Source organism: Cervus canadensis, chromosome 27 (assembly GCF_019320065.1).
Source record: "Cervus canadensis isolate Bull #8, Minnesota chromosome 27, ASM1932006v1, whole genome shotgun sequence".
Classification (NCBI taxonomy): domain Eukaryota; kingdom Metazoa; phylum Chordata; class Mammalia; order Artiodactyla; family Cervidae; genus Cervus; species Cervus canadensis.
The window spans coordinates 5,400,083-5,426,225 of NC_057412.1; the positions used below are offsets into that span (position 1 = coordinate 5,400,083).

General features: G+C 40.1%; 1 protein-coding gene across 8 annotated transcripts in view; it reads left to right on the top strand.

The window, feature by feature from the left end:
* Positions 1 to 26,143, top strand: part of GRIK1 (glutamate ionotropic receptor kainate type subunit 1) — a 438,990-nt gene that overhangs the window by 261,723 nt on the left and 151,124 nt on the right. For all 8 annotated transcript variants that reach the window (XM_043449029.1, XM_043449031.1, XM_043449030.1 and 5 more), the window contains exons 2-3: positions 10,504 to 10,671; positions 15,110 to 15,367. In XM_043449029.1, the coding sequence (XP_043304964.1) occupies positions 10,504 to 10,671; positions 15,110 to 15,367 (426 nt within the window). The remainder of the gene's footprint in view (positions 1 to 10,503; positions 10,672 to 15,109; positions 15,368 to 26,143) is intronic.

Genomic DNA, 26,143 nt, shown 5'->3' on the forward strand with positions numbered 1-26,143 from the left:
GATGACCTCGAAATTTATCACAACGGGCACATAGCAGCTAGTTGAGGCAATAAGCAGAGTTCAAGGAAAACCTGCTTTCCATGTTTATTGCATGTTCAAGGAAAATGTAATAAACAAAGAAACCTGATGTTTTGTGTGGTATGTCTATTTAGCTTTCTTTGCAAAATCAAGTTGGAAACCCAGAGATTATCGTTTGAAGTACTGAATAAAGTTAACATTTTACAAAGAGGGAAAGAATACAGTAATTAAAAGCAGGTGCTATTAAAACTCTCCTAAGACAATGGGGATACTGGATTCGTTCCCTGTGGCTGCTATAACAAATTACCACAAATTGGTTTAAAACAACAGTCATGCGTTCTCTCACAGCTCTGGAGCCCAGAAGTCCAAAACCAAGTTATCAGTAGGGTCCCACTCACTCCAGGAATGATTCAGTTTCTTGCCTCGTCCAGCTTCCGATGGCTCCAGGCATTCCTTGACTTGTGACTACACCACTCCTCTCTCTGCTCCTCTCTGTCCTCACTTGCTCCTGGGTAATGCTAACCAGTCTTTACCTTTGGCGATAAGTCCCAAATTTCTAGCTTCAGTCCAGACCTCTCCCATAAAGTTCAGATGCATATTGTGACTTTCTGGTTGACACCTCTGCTTGTCCAAGTCAAACACCTCTACTTAGGGGTCATCAGCAAATCCTGCCAGCTCTACCTTCAATTTTCCATTTGGAACTCAACCCCGATACCTGTAACAACCATTATCATCTCTCACCTGGATTATCTCAGTGCCTCTTATTAAAATGACCTACTACTGCACCTGCTCCAGGAGTAGCTCTCTGCTTCTGTTCTTGCCCTTCTCTTCCCTTCAGTTCCGTTCAGTCGCTTAGTCATGTCCGACCCCATAGACTATAGCACACCAGGCTTCCCTGTCCATCACCAACTCCTGGAGCTTGCTCAAACTCATGTGCATCTAGTCGGTGATCCCATTCAACCATCTCATCCTCTGTCGTCCCCTTCTGCTCCTGTCTCCCTTCCCTTCAGTCCATTCTTAATACAGAAACCAAGGAGGGGTTAGACAAATCCAACCCCCTTTAATCTCACACTACTGCCGCATTCACAACACTTCTGGCGTTTCTGGTCATCCAATGTGCGGAGGTTTTCCCACACCAAGCAATTCTCTGTGATGCCAACTGGGTGTCCCACAGGTTGACTCAATGAAACCTGGAGATCCTGTTAGATCTCATGCAGTAAGGGCTCAGTCTCATGAGACTTCCCTGCCAGTTCAGATGCCAATCTCAAATGGTAGGTTCCCAGGCTACCTACAACTTTCATTCAACTTGGCTACAAATGAGAGATTCCGTGACCTCTTCCTTCATGGATTTGTTTGTTAGAGCAGCTCACAGGGCTCAGGGAAATGCTTACTCACGTTTACCAGGGTGTTAAAGTGCAATTTAACGCTTTCCCCTGATGGACAGGGAGGTCTGGCATGCTGCAGTCCATGGGGTCGCAAGGAGTTGGACGTGACTTAGCGACTAAACGAACACAAACCAAACAATCTTCCTGTTATATGAATGTGTTCACCAACCTGGAACCTCTATGAAACCCATCCTTCAGGCTTTATTACATAGTCATGATTGATAGGTTCACTGGCCAGTGATGATTGATTTACCTCTAACCTCTCTCCCCACCAGGGAAGTCGGAGGGTAGTACTGAAAATTTCAACCCTCTAATCCCTTGGTTGGTTCTGCTGGCAACCATCCCCCATCCTCAGAGGTGGTTCCAAAGTCACCTCATTAACACAACAAAGACACATTGATTGCTCTCACCACTTAGGTAATTCTAAAGGCTTTAGAAGCCTTTTCTGTGCCAAAGAATATAATGAAGACCAAAGAATATGTTTCTTTTATTAAGTTACAAAATCACACAGGGTGATTCTCTTGAAATATGTCATATCATATCACTATTCTTCTCAAAATCTTCTAATGATTCCCATCTCACTCAGTATTTAAAACTCAGAGTCCTATTTTGGCCTATATGGCCCTCTGTGATTCCCACTGTGGAACATTCTATTCCTTCCAACAAGAATGCTCTCCCATTATCTTCAGAGCAGTTTCCTTACCTCCTTCAGGTTTTTACTCAGAAGTTGCCCCCTCAGTGAGATCTTTCCTGGTCTCTCACCTTGACATGTCAATGGCCTTCTTGTTGATGAATGTAAATCTCAACAGTCAAATTTTTGTCTATTTTGTTCACAGTTGTATCCCATGTGCCTGGAACAGTGTCTGGCTCAAAGTAGGGTAGGCATTTTATAAATAAATGAATAAATGAGTGAATGAATCATCAAATGAATGAATGACTTCTTTGATAGTTGATAAAGCAATGACCAGCTGAAGTAAAACAACAAAACAAACAAATAAGTATAATGTAATTTTATTGCATTTCTGAAATGGTTGTTATGGGAATATATTTACCATTATCAGGTAAGTAGAATCAAAACAATGTATTTGTTTTATAGGAACAAGATCAAGTGCTATTATTTTTGTGTTTTTTTTTTCTTCTCATCATCAATCAGATGGATTCCTGGAACAATGGAGTATTGTTTCTCTTAAATTCCTTTTGGGAAGAATGGTGTATATTTCATACTGCCCACTCATCATCCAGAACAGGATCCATCTCGAGTGAGCTGGGGTGGAAACAATAGGCAATAATAGAACAGCTTCTCTATAAAATATGTGCCTGTGACAAGGACCTTAATTTCCACCATTTTATACTTACACTGGCTTGGCTGGAATACCTCCCTGCTCCACAGAAAACTAGGAAATGACCAGTTCCCTTTTGTCATAACTAAACACAGCTTTCTTCAGGGAAAGCACACATGTACTTAACAGATGTGTATTGAACTGAGCTAAACTTCTGTAAGCCATAAAGTCAGAGAAAAAGGTCTTTCAGAGAAAAAGGAAAGCAATGATTTGAAAGCAGATTAAAAAGCAGGTTATTAAGTATCCTTGGAAACAAAGTAAAAATAAATTTTAAAAAGTATATTCAATCAATGGGACCTACAGCAAGGCTGGGTCATTTTAATATACAAATTTCTGGACCCCATTCCTTGACATTACAATTCTATGGGGTTACATGTAAAATAGGGTCTAGAGAATGTTTGGAAACTATTGTTTCGGGTTTACCTTAGATATTCTTGTAGAAGCACAGCGTTTGGTCTTGGCCTTCTCAAAGCACTGCCTTTTGCCTACAGTATTATGCTGTTGACCCTACAGCAGTAGGCATTGTGATTATGAACAATTCTCTTGGAAGTCTAGATGGAGCTATGTGATTGAAAGCCATGAGTTCTGACTAGGTTTCCATCTCCCCATCACTATATCCCACTGAAGGCAACCTACTATGTGTAGGATGTAGCCATCTGTGGTTTCCAGCTGTGTCCCTATTGTCACAAAACACTACTGTCTACATCTTAACGTGAACTCGGTGCAGGAGTCTACCCAATAGAGAGAGAAACTCTGCTACCTAAATTTTCTGGCAACTGCAAGTCAGTTTATCTTTGCTTACTGTAAACCACTATGCCCTGAATTCAGAATCCTGTTGGAAGAGAATGGTACATGCATAGATGTAACTTCTGTTAAGTTGTCCATTTTCAATTTCAAAACTCTTGGGCTAAAAAATGAAGATGCTGTGTATCTGAGTCAGCAAGAGCTGCTGTGATAAATACCATAGACTTGGTGGCTTCAACAGCAAACATTTGTCTCTCACAGTTTGGTGGTTGGGAAGTCCAAGTGATGATGACAGTAGATCTGGTGTCTGGTGAGAACATTCTTCCTGGCTTGTAGATGGTTATCTTTCCTCCTATCCTCACATGATGGAGACTGCTCTCTCTTCTTCTTATAAAGATGCTCATTCCATAATGGGCTCCACTCTTCTGATCTCATTACTTCCCAAAGTCCTCACCTCCAAATATTGTCACATTAGGCCTTCAAAATATGAATTTGGAGGATCACAAACATTCAGTCTGTAGCATTCTAGCCTTGATTATTTCTAAATTCAGGTCCTTCTCACATAAAAATTCACATGTTTCATACCAGCAGCCCCAGAGGTCTTAACTTGCTCCAGCATTAACTCTAAAGTCCAAGTCTAATCTAAACTTCATCTAAATCAGAAATGGGTGAGGCTCCAGGCAGAATTCACCCCAAGCCAAAATTCTCCCCCAGCTATGAACTTGTGAAACCAAACAAGTTATTTACAAAATACAATGTTGGGACAGGCATGAAATAGTTATTCCAACTCCAAAAGGGAGAAATCAGAAAGAAACAGGTGATGGATCCCAAAGAAGTCTGAAAGCAAGCAAGGTGAATTCCAAGAGAGCCCAAGGTTTGGGAATAATCCTCTTTGGCTCAAAGCTCTGCCATTTGGACCCACTGCAGTAGCAAAAATCAGCCCATGGCTTGACGGAGCACTCAGTGGCCCACAGTGATGATCAGGCCACTTCACAGCTTTGCCCAAGGAGGTTACACTCTCAAAATTCCCTGAGCAGCCCTGCTCCCACATAGCCCGAGTTGCCCCATACCAAAAAAAGTTTTTTTGAATTTTAAAACTACTTCAGAATATGTACACACATATTTTTTCACACTCTTTGTCGAGTTAGCACGTGTGGTGACTTTTCTCAAGTGAGGGATCCAGAGCAGAAGGGACAGAGTCTTTCACATTAGCTTTGTTTGTACCAACATCCATTCTTCCCCACAAAGTATAATTGTAAAAACCAAGACAAAGACCTTAGACCCTCATGAACAAAGCCTAAATACCCACATTTATTAAGAAAAAAAAAATGTTTTCTGGAACACAAAGAATTTTGTTGTGTGTAGAATATTTGATGTGTTACCTTTATCATCCTGACCGAGGGATAAAACCCAGGTCTCCTGCATTACCAGAAGATTCTTTACCACCTTCCCACCTGAGCTACGAGGGAAGCCCACCTTTATCATTTTAAATGGCACCAATATTCACATACGAAGTCACAACCTGACTCGAAATAAAACAAGACCTTTTCCACTTTCTGACCTTTTCATATTGCTTGGACAATGAATTCTAAATAATCATTTGTCATGACCTCAGGCTGAAAATGATAAATGATGGGTGAGCTGGGAAGAAGCTGGGAGCTATATATTGATGATGACCTTTGACCCTTGTCCAAACTTCCTGTTGGTGATAAGACAGAGACTGATCCCTAACCACATTAAAAGGGTTCCGATTTTAACTCCACCACGTACGTTGGAAGAGGAAGGATTTCCTCACACTTCCAAGCAAATCTCCAATACCAACTCTGCTGTGTGCTCAGTCACTCAGTCGTGTCGACACTTTGCAACCGCATGAACTATAGCCAGACTCCTCTGTCCATGAGATTCTCCAGGCAAGAATACTGGAGTGGGTTGCCATTCCCTTCTCCAGGGGATCTTCCTTACCCAGGGATCGAACCCGGGTCTCCTGTATCACAAACATATTCTTTACTATCAGCCACCAGGGAAGCTGATAACCAACCGGGTGTCCTGAAATTCAACTCAATTGACACCATCTATCTGGAGAGAGAATCAGAATCAGATTCTCCCACATTGCAAGGTCTCCCACACTGCAAGCGGATTCTTTACCATCTGAGCCACAAGGGAAGCCCAGGCACTAGATTACTGGCTTATTAAAAAGAATGTGCCTGGGTGACAGCCAGATGGCAGAGATACATAAGACAAGGTACAGGGAAAAATCATGGAGCCTCCATGCCCTCTCCCAGTACCCCACTCTCTCCAAATCCCCATGTTCACAAACCCAGAAGCTCTCTAAGTGCTGTCTTTTTGAGTTTTTATAGAGGCTCCATTACGTAGGTATTGATCATTTAAACCATTAGGCATTGTCCTTTGAACTCAATCTCCAGCCCCACTCTCCTTCCCAGACAGAGGTCAGGAGTGGGCTTGGGAGTGGGTCTGAAAGTTTCAGTCCTCTAGTATATGGCTGATTCTCCTGACAATCAGTTCCCATCCTTAGGTATTTTCCAAAAACACTTCATTAATATAATAAAGGACATCTTTATTGCTCTCATCACTTAAGAAATCTCCAATTTTAGGTGTTTGGTGCCAGAAATGAGGTCAAAGACCAAATATGTACTTTTTCTTGCAAATCACAATGTCACATATATCCAAGCTATGCCTGGATATGATTTATGATCTGTACTCAGTCTGATTCACATAACAGAAAGTATTTTTATATATTCACATAATAAAAACAGAAAAAAAAAATAATGTATGTGAAAAGTACAAACAATACTTCTTAACTTTGGGTACGTATGAGGTGTGACTGTAAGTCATGAAAGTGACCGTGGAAAAGTCAGGCGCATGGATTTTGAGGTTTATCACCCTCCTGCACTCCATCTGCCATTCTCTGCTTCACAGCAGTTACAGTTTAAAAAAAAAAGAAAGAAAGAAAGCTGGTTCTTCATCTTCATTTGGTTCCTTACCTTCTTTGAGGAACTCTTAAATTCCTGCTTTCTTCTTTTATGCACGGACTTGACTGAGACAATTTAGAGAAAACAAAATGGTCAGGGGTGAGAGGGGCCACTTAACTCTCCCTTGAACCTAAGCTACTTTCTTAGTTTTGCTTTCTCTAACCCTTCTGTGGCTCATTGAATTTTTAAGGGACGTCATGCTCAGCTCAGCTTAAATAATAAAAACAGAGAGAAGCATTGACCTCAAGACAAAGGGAAAGGGGTGGGGGGACAGCAAAAGGAGAGAAAAGAACACAGAAAGAAGACAAACAGAGGAAGGAACAAGCTTGGGCTTCCTCTTCTGGAAACCACGGAACCCAGGCGTCCAGAAGTTGACTAAATGGAGAGCCCCAAACACTTGAAAGGTCTCATTGACAAGCTCGCAGCTACAAATCTAAAAATAATAATAATAATAGAAGTAGTAGTAAATAACAATAGTAGTTTAATAATAGTAATAGTAATAATACATATATGTCTTTAGGTATGTGTCCCTCTAATCCTTCTATCAAAGACACTGAAACTCAGTTTTGAAAAATCTGCAGCTTTAGGGAGGAAAGAGGAAGTTGGCTGATGCTGAAAGTGTCTGTTTCTGTTTGAGATCTGGCACCTTTTAATAACTTCCTCCTGTTTCTATCATATTCTGCTTTCTTGGTACTTCCCCAGTCTCGTATGTACCTCATGTCTCTGTAGGTTTTTGGTATTTGCAATCTTCTTTAAAGAAAATGTTGGGGCTTCCCCAGTGGCACTAATAGTAAAGAACCCACCTGCCAATGCAGGAGACATTAGAGTCTTGGGTTTGATCCTTGAGTAGGGAAGATCCCCAGGAGAATGGAATGGCTACCCACTCCAGTATTCTTGCCTGGAGAATCCCATAGAGAGAGGACCCTGGCTGGCTACAGTCCATAGGGTCACAAAGAGCAGGAAACAACTGAAGCAACTTAGCACTAAAGGAAAAAGGAGAGAGTGGCGGGTATTGAGCCAAAGACACCATGTATAATGCTTGCTTGGTGAAGAGAGGAAGGAAAATTGCCCCCAAAATGACAAAACAGAGTGTACCCTTCATACCACATAAGCACGTAACAAAATCACTTAATATTCTCTTAAACTCAGGTATAGCCAGCTTTATGTAAAACACAACTCTATACCAATAAACAATTTTGAGGTGAAGGGGGAGTTCTACAAGTGCCAAGTCCTTTCTTTATCCTTATTATCCACGTGTGAAATGAAAGTCACTCAGTCGTGTCCGACTCTTTGTAACCCCATGGACTATGTGGTCCATGGGATTCTCCAGGACAGAATACTGGAGTGGGTAGCCTTTCCATTCTCCAGGGGATCTTCCTAACCAGGGATCAAACCCATGTCTCCCGCATTGCAGGAGGATTCCTTACCAGCTGAGTTACCAGGGAAGCTCTATCCATGTGTAATAATACTCATTTCTGAGGCAAGATTGAGTGTTCAGGTTACTTTCACTGCATTATACCATTCCCTTTACAGAGCAATCGTCCAAGGGAAGCCCAATGTAAGCAAGGCAGCATCATTAACTTCATTTAGAGATGACGTAAATCATGAAGTAAATATATTTATATCTAAAGACAAGGCTTTCTGATTATGAATAATTTGGGCAAAATGTGTCATATCTCTGTTCATGTTTTCATTTATGAACACAAATATACTACCTCCTACCTGTATTGTTATAAGTTTTAAATGAAATATTCATAGTGAAAGAGCTATTTTGTAGAAACTTTCTTCCTGGTACTTAAAAATCTTTCTCAAAGAGAAAATAGGTGGACCGAGGTTCAGACTTCAGAACTTCTGATTCCAATACAGGTATTTGTTCTTCCCTACCAGCCTGTCTTGAGCAGATTAAAGGTCCTCGCGACTTAGCCAATGGTTAACTTTTCTCAGCCAGGTGGTCCCCAACCTTTAGGATCTGATGCCTGATAACTTGAGGTGGAGCTGATGTAACAATAGTAGAAATAAAGTGCACAGGGGAATCATCCCCAAATCATCCCCCACTTCCACCCTTGGTCTGTGGAAAAGTTATCTTCCATGAAACATGTCCCTGGTGCCGAGAAATTTGGGGACTGCTGAACTATTATTGCAGGTTAAACATCTTAAGATACTTTGGTCTCCATGAGGACATTGATTCAGTCCATCTTCCTGAGGGTCTCACCATGTTCTTGGGGAGATAGACAAGTAAACAAATAATTGCTAATAACTACTGTGGAAATTCCAGCATCAAAGAGTTTCTGATCTTAAGAAGGGGCTCTTCCCATTGTGGGTCATCTGGACTGTGGCAGGAAGCCCCTGTATGTTCATCTTCTGGTGAACAAGTGTCTACTGTGTGAGCTTATCACATCGCTTTCGAGCATCTACTGACAGTAATGAGAGAATCTGAAAGTCCCTCCAGCCTAGGACCTGTTTACCATTGTCTGACAAAAAAAAAAAAAGCAAAGTCAAAGAGCAGGGTTTTTCCTAAGGTTAATTTCAGAATAAATATCTAATATGATTCTATAGGAAAACATTAACAAAGCCAAGTCCTATTCATCTCTGGTTTCTCAGAGAAGAGAGAAATAATCTCCATACACATCTCACATCATCAGTCTAAAAAACCCAGAGACATCTCCTAAGGAGCCAAAATACTTGAATCAAATATCTTCGCTTTCAAAAATGGGCACTAGTTGATTATTCAACATAGAAAGTCAGTTTAGAAAGAATTTGCCTCTCCATCAAATAATTTTAACTTAAAAATTACAGATGAGTATTTGTTTACTGTTCTTTCAAACTAGAGTCAATTCATTTTCTGAAATGAGAATCTACCAATGGAAGCTCTTTTTCTTAGAAAGAATAAACATAAGTTGTACCTGTGCCAGTGATGTTCATTATTTTCACACTCAGATTTTTGTTTTGTTTTTGTCTGTGTGTTTTAAGTAGAGGGAAAACTTGAAGCATTTGCAAACCAGTCTCAATGGTGAGAGCAAACAAATAGCAGTCTACTAGTTACAAATGTTCAGCCTTATATGGGCACCAATTAATGTTTTTCCAAAGAAATTGAGGACTATTGATTAATCAAGGAACAAGTTAAGTGGCCAACAGTTAAGAGCCTCTACTCTATGTTCTGTGACTGTTGAGAATCCCAGGACAGCCTTTAAAGAACATTTAGAATGTATATTTAATAATACTTAAATTGCCTTTTTGAACATCAGAATCAGAGCTGAATTCTCTGATGACTCTTTAAGCACTGATATTTTGTACTGTTGCTTGTGATGAGGTCCTCATGTTTAAGACAGCAAAGACTTAGTGCATGTGTTTGTTGAGTGGAGGAACACTCAACACTCTCCAGAGATAGAACGTACATTTGCTCTGCAACAGGATCAGTTTCTCAAAGCAACACAAAAACAGTGTTGTTATTTCTAAATTCTGCCCACGCACTTTGGAAAGTACTAGGATATGACTGCAGAATTCTGAGCCACAAGGAAGAGGTATATTCATTCTGAAATAAACCTAAGTGCACATATGACTCATTTGGACCCTACTCAACTCTCCACGATCCTTCTGGAGTTGAGAATGTCTATTTTTTTTTAAAATAGAATGAGATTCATTTTAAGGAAAGATGGTCCTACCAAGATACAGCTGAGATTGTGCTTAGGTCAACCGCAGAGTGATTTATGTCCACACTGTGGAAAATCATCCTTCATCAAATTATCAATCATACTTGATATGATACAAAATATTTGGAATCCATTCACCATCTGGTAGGTAAACAATCCAGCATTGGATTTGAAATCTTAAGCACACATATATGAAGTTTTATCTGCATCTGATATGCTGATAGATGTAACTTTTAGCTGGGGTTGGGATCTATTTTGACTATTCTTACTTTGATTCTTTTGGGCCTTTTGCTTGTACCACTTATATTCTTCTCTTTAAAGAATGCACATGGATGATATAACTAATGCTTTTCATGCATCTCTTTTGCTTCTGCAGGAGGGATTTTTGAAACCGTGGAAAATGAACCCGTTAACGTTGAAGAATTAGCGTTCAAGTTTGCAGTCACCAGCATTAACAGAAATCGAACCCTGATGCCTAACACCACATTAACCTACGATATCCAGAAAATTAACCTTTTTGATAGTTTCGAAGCCTCACGGAGAGGTAACTATTTTCACACTTTTAAAAGCTTCTTTGGGTGATGTTTCTGCTTCACAAGCACCTACTCTTTGCTACCTGCCCTTTTGCAAAGTGGACATCTCTGTGCAAAGGAGTTGCAGGTGATCTCGGCCCAGCACCATCTGAACCCTCCTAGTGGATGCTACCTAGTTCTGTTTTCTGGGCCTTTCTGATCAGCTTACCCTTCGGTGCCCTCCACTCTATGATTAACTGGTTCAGCTGTGAATGGAAAATGTCAAGCTTGATCTGTTTTTCCTTCCTGAGGCTGAGATACCACCATGAAATTGTACAGTGCAGTCAAATAAAACTTTGTGGAAGGTCATACCTACCGAGCATGTGAAAATGCCCACAACACACAGAATTCACAACCTGAATTCTAAGAGACTGTGAGCCACTGGGTTTACCTAGCATCCTCTCAAATATTACCTTATTCCCTTTCCACAAGATCAGAGAAATGTGAAGATTACAAATATTGAGTCATTATATTTTACACCTGAAACTAATATAATATTCTATGTCAATTATACCTCAATTTTTAAAAAAGGAAAAAATAGGAAAAAAAATAATGGAACCATATAATAAATAAATAAAGCAGGGAAATTTATGGGATCAAAGAAAATCTTTTGTGTCTGAACAGAAGACAGTTTCCTAGAAAATAATCTAATTTGCATGTAGGATGCAAGGTTTGTCTCATGGAAAGAGTCTTTGATGTGGGGCATATTTACAAATCCTCCAAACACTTCCAAGATGACCCTTTCAAGCCACATTTGACATACTTGAAGATAGACTCTTAACTAGAGAGTTGTTGGGTTTCCCTACAGGTATTTGTCTGGGAATATCACCCCAGAATATGAGGGGCTCTTTCTCTTTTAGAAGAAAGCTTTGCCCATCCAAAACACACAAGTGGGGACTTCCCTGGTGGTACAGTGGTAAAGACTTTGCCTTCCAATGCAGGGGGTTCCGGTTTCATCCTTAGTTGGGGAACTTAGATTTCACAAGCCTCACAGTCAAAAAGACAAAACACAAAACAGAAACAATACTGTAACAAATTCAATAAAGACTAAAAAGTGTCCACATTAAAAAAAAAACACTTAAAAACACACACAATTAAGTGGAATACAATGAATGCCATGTTCACACTAATTTCCAAGTAACTAAACACTGGTTGTTTCCACTTAGAGTTAACCTCATTAGGATAGGACTGTAGGATGTGTTCACTTCATATGCTCTTCTGCCAAATTCTTGTGTCCTTTCCAAAAAAAAAAAAAAAACAGTGAAATTTGTTTTCCTGGGAGTACAGATGAAAATCAAATAGTATAGTGGTTTTCTTTAAAAATCTATAGCATCATCTTAGTGTAAGAATATTTCCCTTTTTAAAGATCAATAAAGTTGCAGATACTATATAGGTCAGAGTTGTCTGTGAACAAATAATAAAACTTTATGTTTATACAGAACTTAAAGTGTGTAAGGCATCTTCACATAAATTATCTCGATGAGGTAGATCTCTCTCTGTCCCTTCTCTGTATCTCCCTCTCTGTCTCTCTTTGTCTCCTCTCTCTCTCTCTCTCTCAGACACACACGCTCACATACACACTCACGCAAAACACTGTTGAATAAATATCCCCAGAAAGCCAACCACATTCAACAATAATACTTCAACCCACATAAAATCCAAAGCATTTTTGTGACCTGAAGTACCTGCCATGTTTATAAATTAAACACCCCCAACGCTTCTTAAAACTGGTAATTTTCTGGCAAACAAAATTCAAAAGGATTGATTTTCTGTCAAGTAATATTAGAATCCCCAGCTAAATATTAGCAGAAATCTCAATCCACTGCTGATGCTAGACAAAACAAGAGTTCATATACTCTCATGCCGTCACTTTTTCTTGCTAACCAGTGAAAGCAATCAAGAAAATTAGCATCTGAGAACAGTTTTCACCTATAGTATTAGAAAATTATGCCTTTATATCTCATGTGATAATTCAGTAATGAAGAGCCCAGTGTCACAAAGTACCTTATGAATGATTGCGTACACTTGCTGTCCCACAGATACGTGAAATATGGTTCTCAAAATTTTATGTATTAATTTTTCTCTCTAAATCAAGTCAGATAAGCTTGACAAGGCCATATATTATTTCCTGCTTATCTTTTACTTGTGAAATGGCATTATGATAAAAATCAACACAATTTCATTTATATATGTTGCGATTATTTAATTCATATATTCAACTATTGTTTCTCAGAAGTTCCAAACTCTTTTAAACTAGCATTAATATATACAGTTAAAATGTTTTTACACTCATGTGTGATGCCAACATATATCTACGATAGGGCTTCCCTGGTGGTTCCCACGGTAAAGTATCTGCCGGCAGTGCAGGCGGCCCAGGCTCCATCCCTGGGTCAGGAAGATCCCTGGAGAAGGAAATGGCAACCCACTCCAGTGTTCTTGCCTGGAGAATTCCATGGATGGAGGACCCTGATGGGCTACAGTCCATGGGTTCGCAAAGAGTCAGGCACAACTGAATGACTAACACTTTTATTTTCTGAGGTTATAGAAGATAATCTGTCCCAACCTCTCTGGAAGGGAATTTGGTTTATATATATCAAGAAACTTAAAAATATCAATAGCATTTAATTATAGCTGAAAATCTACTCTAAGAAAGTAATGTAAAAGTTAGAGAAAAATATAAGAACTATGATAAGTGCTTATAATATTACTTATAATAACCAAAAATTAGGAGCAACTTAATTCAGTACCAAATGTTCAGTCACTCAGTTGGCCATGTCTGATTCTTTGCAACCCCATGGACTATGGCCCACCAGGCTTCTCTGTCCATGGAACTTTCCGGTCAAGAATACAGGAGTGGGTAGCCATTCACTTCTCCAGGGGATCTTCCCACCCAGGGATCTAACCCAGGTCTCCCACATTGCAGGCAGATTGTTTAGCATCTGATCCCCCAGGGAAGCTCCATTCTGCATCATCAGTCAGTTCAGTCACTCAGTTGTGTCCGACTCTTTGCGACATAGGGCTAGTTAAGTAATGACACTCGGCATCATGGACTAGGCTATTCTATGCCACTAAAAATATTACTTTTGCAGAATTTATAATGACTTGAGGGTAAGAGTGTGTTTTTATTGTTAAATTTAGTGTTGAATACAGAGAGCAGTATATCAAACTGTATCAATTTTTAGGTAAATTGGAATACCAAAATATTAGGTGGGCCAAAAAGTTCGTTTGGATTTTCCTACAAGCTCCTACAGAAAAACCCAAACAAACTTTTTAGCCAACTCAATATGAATTGATATTATTCGAAGTTGATGGAATTTCAGGGCCATTTTTACTTTCTTATAATTTTCAGTATTCTAAATTATCTCAAAGAGTGTATATAATCTTATAAGGCAAAAATTAATGTTAAAATTAATTTTTATGTACATATCTACTTTATTTTGTTCAACTACATGTTGGCTAATGTTGATGTAGAAATAGGGCCGCCCTTGAGCTGGGTCCCTGGACTCAGGTCAATTCTACCACTATCCAGAGACCCTGACTCACTGCATTGCCTTTGACATTAGTGAAAAGGTGAAAAGTGAAAGTCGGTCAGTCGTGTCCAACTCTTTGCCACCCCCTGGACTATACTGTCCATGGAATTCTCCAGGCCAGAATACTGGAGTGTGTGGCCTATCCCTTCTCCAGGGAATCTTCCCAACCCAGGAATCCAATCAGGTCTCCCGTGTTGCAGGCGGATTCTTTACCCGCTGAGCTACCAGGGAACCAACGCCCGGTAGTGGATTCATGACATTAGTGGGTTGGACCACATATCTTCTAAGACCCTTTTAAGCTATGCTATTCTATTATTCTGTAATTAATTAATTATCAGTATCACTGAGCACTCTTTAGCAATTTCTCAATAGCCTGGACCTCTTTTCTGAATTTTGGGAAGGACTGGAACTAAAGTATTCTGCAGCCACCCAGAAAGGCTTCTGATTCAATGACCACATTAATTATCTTAACTGCCAAACTGTCACATGACAGAATTGAATTCATATGACATTCACTTGGCAAATGGCTTATAGTCACTCTGAGTGCTTCTGGGTGGCATCACACCAAGCAGGAGATTTAAACTCCATCTGATTAAAAGTACTGAAGTGAGACCAACAACTCATTTTTGTTTGCAAGGCATTGGCCCTGTGATGTGTTGCTAATCATTTCAACATTTGCATCTCTAGTATTTAATATCTCAGGGATGTTGGAAGTTGGATTAAGCATGTTTCCTCAACATACAGATGGAAAGTGGAGGAAAGTTTCCAACAGTGAAAATAAGGAGGAACCATGAAAGGGGAGATGAAATTCACGGAACTCTTTCTTTCTCTCTCCCTCCCCTCTTCCCCTCTCCACTCTCTCCTTGCCGATGGGCGTCAGCGTGTGACCAGCTGGCTCTTGGTGTGGCTGCTCTCTTTGGCCCTTCCCATAGCTCCTCCGTCAGTGCTGTGCAGTCTATCTGCAACGCTCTCGAGGTTCCGCACATACAGACTCGCTGGAAACACCCCTCCGTCGACAACAGAGACCTGTTTTACATCAACCTCTACCCTGATTATGCGGCTATCAGCAGGGCGGTCTTGGATCTGGTCCTCTACTACAACTGGAAGACGGTGACCGTGGTGTATGAAGATAGCACAGGTATGGGACTCACACAAGCCCTCACCTGGCCACGTGTGGTTGGCATAAAGGGAACCAGAGTATTCTCTAGGCATCGACTCATCAGGCAGAGTGCCTGAAGATGGTCTTTTATATGAAGCTAATTGAGTATTCTAGTTTGGAAGCGCCATGTGTAGCGGGCTCCTATTCCTTTTGGTGAGTTGATCCTTTCTGATGACCCTTTCATCATCAAACTTAAAAAAAAAAAGAAATATCACCTTATTGATATATGTTGTGATCCAATCTGAATAGTAAAAGTGCAATTTAGTGAATCCAGCTCCATTACGAATATGACTACAACTCCACTGTTAATTAAAACAGAGAAAGTTTGGAAACGACTGTTTTGAAATATGATTCCAATTCAATAAGTAGCTATGTAAATGTCTTGAAAAGTTTCTAAGGTAGGTAAAGCAACTGCATTCCAATAAAAATTAATAAAAAAATAAAGTACATCAACAGAAGAATCCAGTTAGAGGTTGTACTGATAGATCTGATCATTTCGTGGGGAAAGGACTAGGAACCCCAGTAATGAGCCCTTAATGAAACTTGCTTTGTTCCACCTGCTGACTTTAAGGTGAAGGACAGATACGTGCTGAGCGCCTCACTAGACATTTCTCTGACCTTACCCAATTGGAAGTCTCTTTTATTGGTACCTTCCCCCCTTGCCTTCTGTCTACGTTGTGAGGTTTGTTGGAGTTAAAGACCCCTTTCGTGTGGTTTAAATTCTGACAGTAACTCTTTCCACATAGGTAAGTCCAAGTCCTTCTAATTTAAAGCTCTTCACCATCTAACCATTTTCATCTTCATTAACCCAAGTGCTAACTGAGCTACATCCCCAGTTCTCTCACATCATTTCTTAAATACCCCGAAGTCCATCCCAAATCTTTCTTTCTGAGGTTGGCCCCTCACTTTGGAAGGTCCTCCATATAACCTCCAAGGTGGTAAGTTCCCCCATTCTCCATGATCACACTCAACTCCCCTTTCTTTCTAAAGCTCTCTGAGACACTGGGAGTTAACAGTACATTATAAATATAAGCATTATATTACACGCTCCCATGATCTGTTTAAATGTTTATGAGACTAGGAATTCCAAAAAGTTGGAATTTCATCTTATTTATTTTTAAAATCTGCTATCTAGCACAGTCCTGGCATATAGGGAAGTGCTTAGTAATTACGTGTGGAAAGAATAATACTATTTTCTTTCTGAAATTTTTTTTCAAGAATTGAAATTATCTCCTTTCCTTAATCTATACATTTGGTAGTAAGGCTAATAAAATTATCAGCAAAAATTAACCAAACCAAACTTTTCCAAACTTTTTAATAGTACCTCACTTTTCTACTCTTTCTCACCAGATACTAGCATTTATGGATACTATTCCTCAGAAGATGAACAAGGAGCCTCCTCTATTTGGCACTAAACTCTGTTCCCATTTTCATCTGTCAGATAAAAGTGACTTTTGTGGCTGGAAATATGCATTTATGTATTTTCTTATACCTCATCTCATTTTAGAAAGAAGTGAACTAGGTGACTGTATATATAATTTATAAATACCAAATTCAAAACAGTCCTACTAGGAAGGATAAGTCACAGGCAGCGGCAGTGGCTTCTTAGAGGGTCACCTGCTTGCTGTGAAGGAAGAAAATATATTCTCAAATGAACTCCATACATACACTTAAAAAGCCTTATGATATATATACTGTATATAGGTATAGTAAGGCCTTTCATGTTGTCTCCCTTTGTACATAGAGAATTCCATGAGTTAATAAAAAAAAATGCTATTTCCCATTATGTAGTACACTTTTTGCATAATTCTCTCTCATTATTTCTACCATTTCCAGTGAAACAGGACCATCTAAAAGGAAAACAAATCAATGAATAATATTGAGGCATCTGGATTTAACTTAAGAAAGTTTAACTAAAGGTGTGGGCATAACTTGTAGACTGCAAATTATATTGAGAAAAATTATAATTTGCAAAAGGATAATATAAAAGTTGATATCCTAACCACCCTTTAGATTTCAAAACTGACAGCCATTTTGCATAGAGGGAATTTGAACTATCATTTCTATTACCTTTAAAAAGAAACTGAAATGTCCTCTTCATTCCTATTGAGTTCACCTGAGCACAGTTGCTCATTAAATACTTATTAAAATTGAAAAATCCAAAATGAGTTTGTATTTGCCCATTAAGTTAGAGATGATTCATGGTAAAATGATTTTGCTCACAAAGACATTAAAAATGTAAGTGAATAATCAATTGAGCCATTAATTTGGAACCCAGAGAGTAAACAGGTCAACTGAGATCAATAAGAGCAGACATCTTTTGACTCTGAGTGGGTTTAATACTGCTTGACTCAGGGATTTGGTTGCAGTAATTATCAAGCTGTAACAAGGAGAAAACTTACTAAACCTGAAGGAAAAGAAAGGACTTAGGTGTGCTCGGCACCTGCCCTTACACCAGAATTAAGAACCCATTAAAGAGAGCACTTTATTGGGATTGGTTTAGGAGTTTGTTAAATAGCCTGAAGCCAGCACAGATGTCTATGGGACTAAATGGTCCATGACTCCCATTGAAGTCAACAGGAACACTGTGCGTGTCTCTGAGGACAAAGTCCAAATCACTGTCTGCTAGTAGGCAGAATTCTGTCCTCTAGAAGAACAAGTGTAGAAAGACCCCAGAGAATAGTTATGGGGAGTGAAGCTTTGCCTCGCTTCCTCTCTCCCTCTCTGTTGCTGGGATGTTCTTCCCATCAGTCACCTACTTCTCTCTGACTCCCACACTTACCCTAGGCAATGGGGGAAACTGCTACTCATGGGTCATCCCCTCTGTTTCATTAGACTCCTGGTGGAAGCCTGGCTTCCATCCCTCCACACGCATCAAAAAGAGCTGAGAAGCTGAGCACCAAATGCAGTGTGGAGAATATTCAGCAGTTTCTGCTTTCTCAAAGCCAATGTTAGTGAAATGTAACCACTGTCAATTCTGTAGAACAAGGGCCTGCAAACTTTTTTCTCAAAGGGGCTAGATTTTAATACTCTATAGTTCGGATTTTATGAGCCCTAGTGCCTTGGTCACAACTATTCTGCTGACGTAGCAAGAGAACAGTCACAGACAGTATGGAAATGGACAAGTATAGTGTGTTCTAATAAACCTTTTGGATTCCCTAATAGCTCAGTTGGTAAAGAATCTGCCTGCAATGCAGGAGACCCCGGTTCGATTCCTGGGTCAGGAAGATCCACTGGAGAAGGGATGGGCTACCCACTCCAGTATTCTTGGGCTTCCCTTGTGGTTCAGCTGGTAAAGAATCCGCCTGCAATACAGGAGACCTGGGTTCAATCCCTGGGTTGGGAAAATCCCCTGGAGAAGGGAAAGGCTACCCACCCCAGTATTCTGGCCTGGAGAATTCCATAGACTGTGAAGTCCATGGGTCGCAAAGAGTTAGACACAACTGAGCAACTTGCACTGCACTAATAAACCTTTATTTACAACAAATGAGGAAGCCAGTGTGGTTGGATTGCAGTGAGAGGGAAGATGTGACTGTGTCACACTTGTGGGCCTTAAAGATCATGGAGGGATTTGTAGATTATTGGAACAAGCTTCGGTTCCTCATGAAATGGGCAGCCATTGCAGTTTTCAGGAGAGGAGTGACATGATCAAATTTATATCATAAAAAGATCACGCTGGCCTTTTTATTAATAAAATGACATAGAGAGGCAAGCATAAAATCAGTGGCTCCTACAGAAATCAAGGCAAGAGATGAAAGCGATAGCAATAGAAGAGTGAGGAATGGTCAGATACTAGAAGCATTTGATGTTGAGCTAGCATAATGCTCTGAGGGAGTGTAGGCTGGATGAAAGAAATTGAGGAGTCAAAGATAACTAAGCTGTTCGGCCTGAGCCAAAGGATGGAGTTATCCTTTTCCTGAGATGTGAAAAGGTATACATGGACATAGTTTGGAGAAATAAAGATATCAGGGCTTCAGTCATAAATATGTTCTTTGATTTTGCAATGTCTAGTAGACCTCCTCATGTAGTTGAGGAGTAGGCAGTTAATATATGAATCTGGAGTTCAGGAATGTAGTGTACACTGGGATACAAACTCAAGGGTCCTCAGGATATTGACAAAACTAGATGAGGCCATCAGGTAATTTAGTTCCATCCAGATATGTTCATAAAACATAATACTTAAGATTTTTTTTTTAATCCATGGTTGCCTTAAGTCATTTTTTTCAACACATCAGAGCATGAAATTTATAAAACGCAGCCTACAATAAAGAAGTACTATCTGTCACTTACTTAAAACATAGTCTCAAAGTTTTACAATGAGGATTCATTTGAAATAATCTAACATATATAAAAATGTCAGTGATTGAAAGAAACACTAAATCCAGATAGAAAACCCAAGAAAAATGACGACCACAAAAATTACAATAACTAAAGTCTCAAAGTGCTGACTGATTGCCATGCACTATTCTAATTATTGAATGTAATTAACTCATTTAATATGCTCAACCACCCTGTAAGTAAGTGCAATAGCTACTCTTTGGCTACATTTAAACAGTGACTTGGGTTTATTATGCCTATGATATTTTCCTTCATTTCCCCAAAGAAAATAGAAATATACTGTATAGAAGCAAGAACCTTGACAAAGGTCTAAAATTTGGACTTGAAGAAAATTAAACATTTTGACATAGGTGGTCAAGCCAAAAAATGAACAATCAGTACCAAGTAAAGGAATAGCTGAATTTTTTACCTTAGCAATCATAATTTACATCTCTGTGTTGTTATGATCACCTGTGCTAGCCAAAACACTCTGCCACACACCCTCCTACAATCCTACCTGAACTAGTTGGAGAATGGAAAATCCTGGTCACTCAGTACCAACAAAATAATATATTACAGTTCTTTTCCTTCTGCCCTTACTCTTTCTACCCTTTCTGTTTACCCACTCTAATCCTCTAACCAGAACCCATTCAAATTTTCAGATTTCTGCTCAGGAAACCAATCCTTAGATATTTCATGATGACATTATTTTTAGCTACCATTGATATTAACCAGAATTCAGGACCAAAACATACTGGTGGAGCTAACTAGCACATAGTTAAGTTAATCTCGAATATTTTGACTAGATTCTTCTATGGGGCTCTTTTCCATTAAGAGACACAAATTTTCTTTTGGGCAGTCTTTAGCCTTTTTTGATGCCCTTTTGAAAAACTGTATGTGTGAATATCTGCATTTAAAAGTGCTGTATTTCCCCAAGTAATTCACTCACTTACTCATCTCCATTTCTCAGTCTGGTTTTTTCCTCCCCTCTGGAGAGTATATAGATCCCCTTAAGAATCCTATTAGATTTGGATATATTAATATACCAACATGTTTGTGAAATGCCATTTTGCATGTTGGCAAGTTCACATGAAGATGAAATTAATATTTAAAATGTGTGATCTTATCTTTGGGTCCCATCACATTCAATTTTTATGATATCAAATCCACTGATGTAGTACATATAAATGAACAGGGAATTGGATTAAGACTCCAGAAAACCTAGGTACTTTTCTTTTGAACTGCTGCTCATTAAATATAACTGGAGCTGTCCAAAAATGGATTGAGCTGCAAAAAGTGAGGTAGAGAATTTCTCAAACTAATAGGTGTTCGGCAGCAGCTGTGTAGAGGGGATTCATGCATCAAGGAGGGGTTTGACCTTTAAGTCTCTTCCAATGCCTGGCATCTGTGACTCATTTTCAGGGCCAATTCAAACAATTAACCTCATTCTACCTCACTTTCCTTACTGTAAAATAGCACTGACACCTAACCATCGCAGAGGTATCTTCTGAGGTTTACTGAGCTATTTATAAGACATGTAGGATACTTCACAGGAAGGGGCAATGCAAATAGCAAAGTTTATTATTATTTAAGGAGAAGACAGGGGAATTTTTAAACTTCTGGAAATAGCAGGTTCTTTTTTTCTCCTCTATATGCTCCACCTGTTCCCAGAGTCAATGTGCATGCAAATCAGCATTTTTCTGTGTCATGTCTGAGTGCACAGAGCAGATAGATGGCCCAAGAAAGTGTTTAGAATTGGCCACTTGGACGCTTTTGAAACTTATCTCTACGTGCAGAGCCCAGCTCAAACTCATAGGGAATAAACAGGCTCCTTGCTCTCAAGCAAACACTTTTCAAACTACAGGTGCAGTTTACCATCACTGCATTGCTGGAGGTGGGAGTGGAGGAAGGAGGCTCATGTTTTGTCTTTTTATTGAGAAAGATTTGAACTTAGAGAAAAATGGCAGGAAATATACAGTGAACTCCTATACCTCCTACATCTAAGTTTAGCAGCTGTCATCATTTGCCCTGGGCTTCCCTGGTAGCTCAGATGGTAAAGCGTCTGCCTGCAATGTGGGAGACCTGGGTTTGATCCCTGGGTCGGGAAGATCCCCTGGAGAAGGAAATGGCAACCTGCTCTAGTACTCTTGCCTGGAAAATCTCCATGGACGGAGGAGACTGGCAGGCTACAGTCCATGGGATCGCAAAGGGTCGGACATGACTGAGCAACTCCACTTCACCTCATCATTTGCCCACATTTGATTTAATACTCTATGAGTCTCCCAGGGCAAAAGCAGCAATAATAAGTAGTAGTGCTATTGAACTATTTGAAAGTAAGTGGCAAATAGCATGACTATTTTACTTCTAAATAAACTAGTGTATATTTCCTAAGACCAAGGATCTTCCATTTTTATAACCACAGGACAATGACTGAACACAGGAAACTTGACATTGATACAATTTTTATACATCTATATCAATATTAATATCAATACAGATATATGATATGCCAGTTTCCCTAATTATCCCAATTGCATTTCTAAAAAATTCAGGATCCCTCATTGCATTTATTTGTCACATCCTTTTAGTCTCCTTTGGTCTAAAGCAATTTGACTTTTCCTTGTCTTTCATGACTTTAACATTTTGGAAGAGTTCACACCAATTTTACCTTAGAATATCCCCTAGTTGGGTTTGTTTAGTTGCCTCCATTTCTGCATTTTTAATGTTTTTGAAGTGTCCCCAGGCTTCCTAGGTGGCTCAGTGGTAAAGAATCCTCCTGCAGTGCAGGAGACACCAATTCAATCCCTGGGTTGGGCAGATCCCCTGGAGAAGGAATTGGCAACCCACTCCAGTATTCTTGCCTGGAAAATCCCATGGACAGAGGAGCCTGGCAGGCTACAGTCCATGGGGTCGCAAAAGAGTCAGACAAGACAGAGTGACTAAACAACGACAAACTACTGCAGTGGGCTAGAAAACCCATCACCATTGCCAAGCGTGCCTGTACCCTTACCGTTCTCTCCAACTGGACTCCAGTCCTGGAAGCACCGGGGTGACTTGGGCAGGGCTGTCATCCACACAGAGGAGGACCATTAGCAAAATTAGGAAGTGAAGTCAAGTCACGTCACGTCCAGCTCTTTCCGACCCCATGGACTATACAATCCATGGAATTCTCCCAGCCCGAATACTGGAGTTGGTAGCTGTTCCCTTCTCCAGGGGATCTCACCGACCAAGGAATCAAACCGGGGTCTCCTGCATTGCAGGTGGCTTCTTTACCAACTGCGCTATCAGGGAAGCCCAGCAAAATTAGGAGTAGTGTCCAAATCAATGGAGAAGGCAATGGCACCCCACTCCAGTACTCTTGCCTGGAAAACCCTGTGGACGGAGGAGCCTGGTAGGCTGCAGTCCATGGGGTCGCTAAGAGTCGGACATGACTGAACAACTTCACTTTCACTTTTCACTTTCCTGCATTGGAGAAGGAAATGGCAACCCACTCCAGTGTTGTTGCCTGGAGAATCCCAGGGACGGGGGGCCTGGTGGGCTGCTGTCTATGGGGTCGCACAGAGTTGGACACAACTGATGCAATTTAGCAGCAGCAGCAGCAATCCAAATCAATTATCTTTCCCTGAAGTAATGACTAGTTTAAAAACAAGTTTTAACTTCTTTACAATGAAATGTAAACGATTAATGGATTGCTGCAAAATGCAAACAAAAGGGAAGGCTTTCTCTAAATTTTTGTCTCCTGTGAACTAAAAAAGCCTTTTGAATTGTAAATTCTGCTCTCTGTTAATGAGGGCAGAACGGTTGTTTTTTTCTTTTTTGAAAGCAAACAATTGCTTTGGAAGAGAAATGTAAACCTCCCCTTCCTTGCTCTTTATTCTTTCTACATCTTGGGTCTGTAATCTTTAAATCTGCTGATCCTCTCTTTCCTGAGGCAAATTCACCTGTATATGGACAAAATGAGTAAATTAGGGTTTAGTAGTAAGTTTCTCCAAAAGATAAATTTAGTCCAATTAAAAGCTAGTCTTTTGTACTGAGTTCTCCTTTCTCTTCTATTGGTATTAAGAACTTTCTTTTATGAAACAACTGTGAAAGCTCACAGCTACTTTTTTGGAGGAGGAGGGAACCTGTTTATTAATGGATTCATTTGCCAAATAAAGGCTGAAGGTTTTATGCTGGTCTAAAGTTTTTTTCTCTCTATTTATTTACACAGATATTTATTTATATAATTAGTTAGTCATTCAGTCAGTTAAATATTTGATCTTAAATTTCATAGTCAGGAAGGGTGATTGATTTGGTGAAAAGAGCCCTGGATTGAGCAGTCAGAGGTGGACCTGGCTTTATGCCCTGGATCTGCCACCCAATAGCCATACTCAACATTAAAAAAAAACTGAGATCATGCCATCGGGTCCCATCACTTCATGGCAAATAGAAGGGGAAAAAGTGGAAGCAGGGACAGATTTTCTCTTCTTAAGCTCCAGAATCACTGCAGGTGGTGACTGCAGCCATGAAATTAGAAGACAATTGCTTCTTGGAAGGAAGGCTATGACAAACCTAGATGGTGCATTAAAAAGTAAAGACATTACTTTGTCAACAAAGTCCTTATGGTCAAAGCTATGTTTTTTTCAGTAGTCATGTACAGATGTGAGAGTTAGACCATAGAGAAGACTGAGCGCCTAAGAATTGACGCTTTTGAATTGTGGTGCTGGAGAGGATTCTTGTGAGTCCCTTGGACAGCAGGGAGACCAAACCAGCCAATCCTAAGGGACATCAACCCTGAATACTCATTGGAAGGACTGATGCTGAAGCTGAAGCTCTAGTACTTTGGCCACCTGATGCGAACAGCCAACTCATTAGAAAAGACCCTGATGCTGGGAAAGATTGAAGGCAAATGGAGAAGAAGGCAGCAGAGGATGAGATGGTTAGACAGCATCAGTGACTCAGTGAACATGAGCTTTAGCAAACTCAGGAAGATAGTGGAGGACAGGGAAGCCTGGCATACTGCAGTCCATGAGGTTGCAAAGAGTTGGACAAGACTTAGTGACTGAATAACGAGTCTTAACACAACGTTGAGCAAGCTGGTCCAGCCCCAATTAGCCTTGGGTCATAGTTTATGAAATTACGTAATAAGAGATGTCCATGAACATCACAAGAGTTGATGGAATGAAATCCTTCTATGGGCTGTGAAGACTTTAAAGCAAGATGTGTTCATGTGTTTCCAACTCTTAGTGTGGTACTTGGCATACAGTGAACAGCCAGGAAATGTTTTCCCATAAACATGAATGAATGAAGGGAGAGAAAGGATTCAACTTTAAAGGCTCTTAATGTGTCTAAGTCATCATGATAGGAAGATGCACTTCAAGACTGACATTCCATTTAGCAGAGAACAAAAGAGCAGCTCGTGGCAGCATATGAAATGAAATTCTTAAAATTTTTGCTCATTTTATTTAAAGGCCCATGTTGATCTCCCTTGTGGTCATGCTCAAATTAAAAAAAAAAAAAAATCTGATTGTAAAGCAAGAGGACAAGAGGGAAAAAAAAATTATGGGAGAGACTCGCAAGCAGTCTAGAGTAAAAAAGAAAGGAGGGTAGGTACCTCTTTCAACTTTTTCCCCATCCCATCAAACCAAAGTTATACCTCTTCCCTCAAGCATCAACAAATTTGTATTCGCAATGCATGATGATGACATGGAAAGACTGAGAGCTGGACCCACAGGCAATTTGAATCCATGGCTCCTCCTATCTTTGTAACCATGAGTAAGTTACTTCATTGCTCTGAGCCTTGGTTTTTGTACTTAAAATAATGAGGATGATCACACCTTCTTCATAGGGTTATTGTGAAGACGAACAAATACACCAGTCAGTGGGCTCAGTTTTCTTCTACTAGCTACCCGCCAGGTGCTCAGGACGAGTGATTCTGGAAGTAAGAGGCCGAGTAACCCATCCGTGCCTGTGTGAGCTGGCTCTCAGTCGTGTCCGCTCTTTGCAAGCCCACAGATAGGATAGCCCGTGGGTATAGCCCGTGGCTCCTTTGTCCATGGGATTCTCCAGGCAAGAATACTGGACTGGTTTGCCACTTTCCCCTCCAAGGTATCTTCCCAACCCGGGGGTCTAACTGGCATCTCCTGGGTCTCCTGCATTGCAGGCAGATTCTTTACCTACTGAACCATTGAGCCACTGAGGAAGTAGGTGAGGTAATTGGGAGCCTTCAATCACACTGATTTGAAAAGAAGCAAGTTCCCAGGAAGTTAAAAAATTAAGAAGGATAATGAGCACTAAATTTTTATATGATTCTACAACTCCTTCTTTCCTTGCCCTGGTTCATTTGACCCTGAAGAGTAACTTTCTCTCAAATTTACTGTACTTCAGAACCACACCTACCCAAGATATAGGAGAACTCATAACATCTTAGACACAAAAATGTAGCTTCTAGGGGAAAGG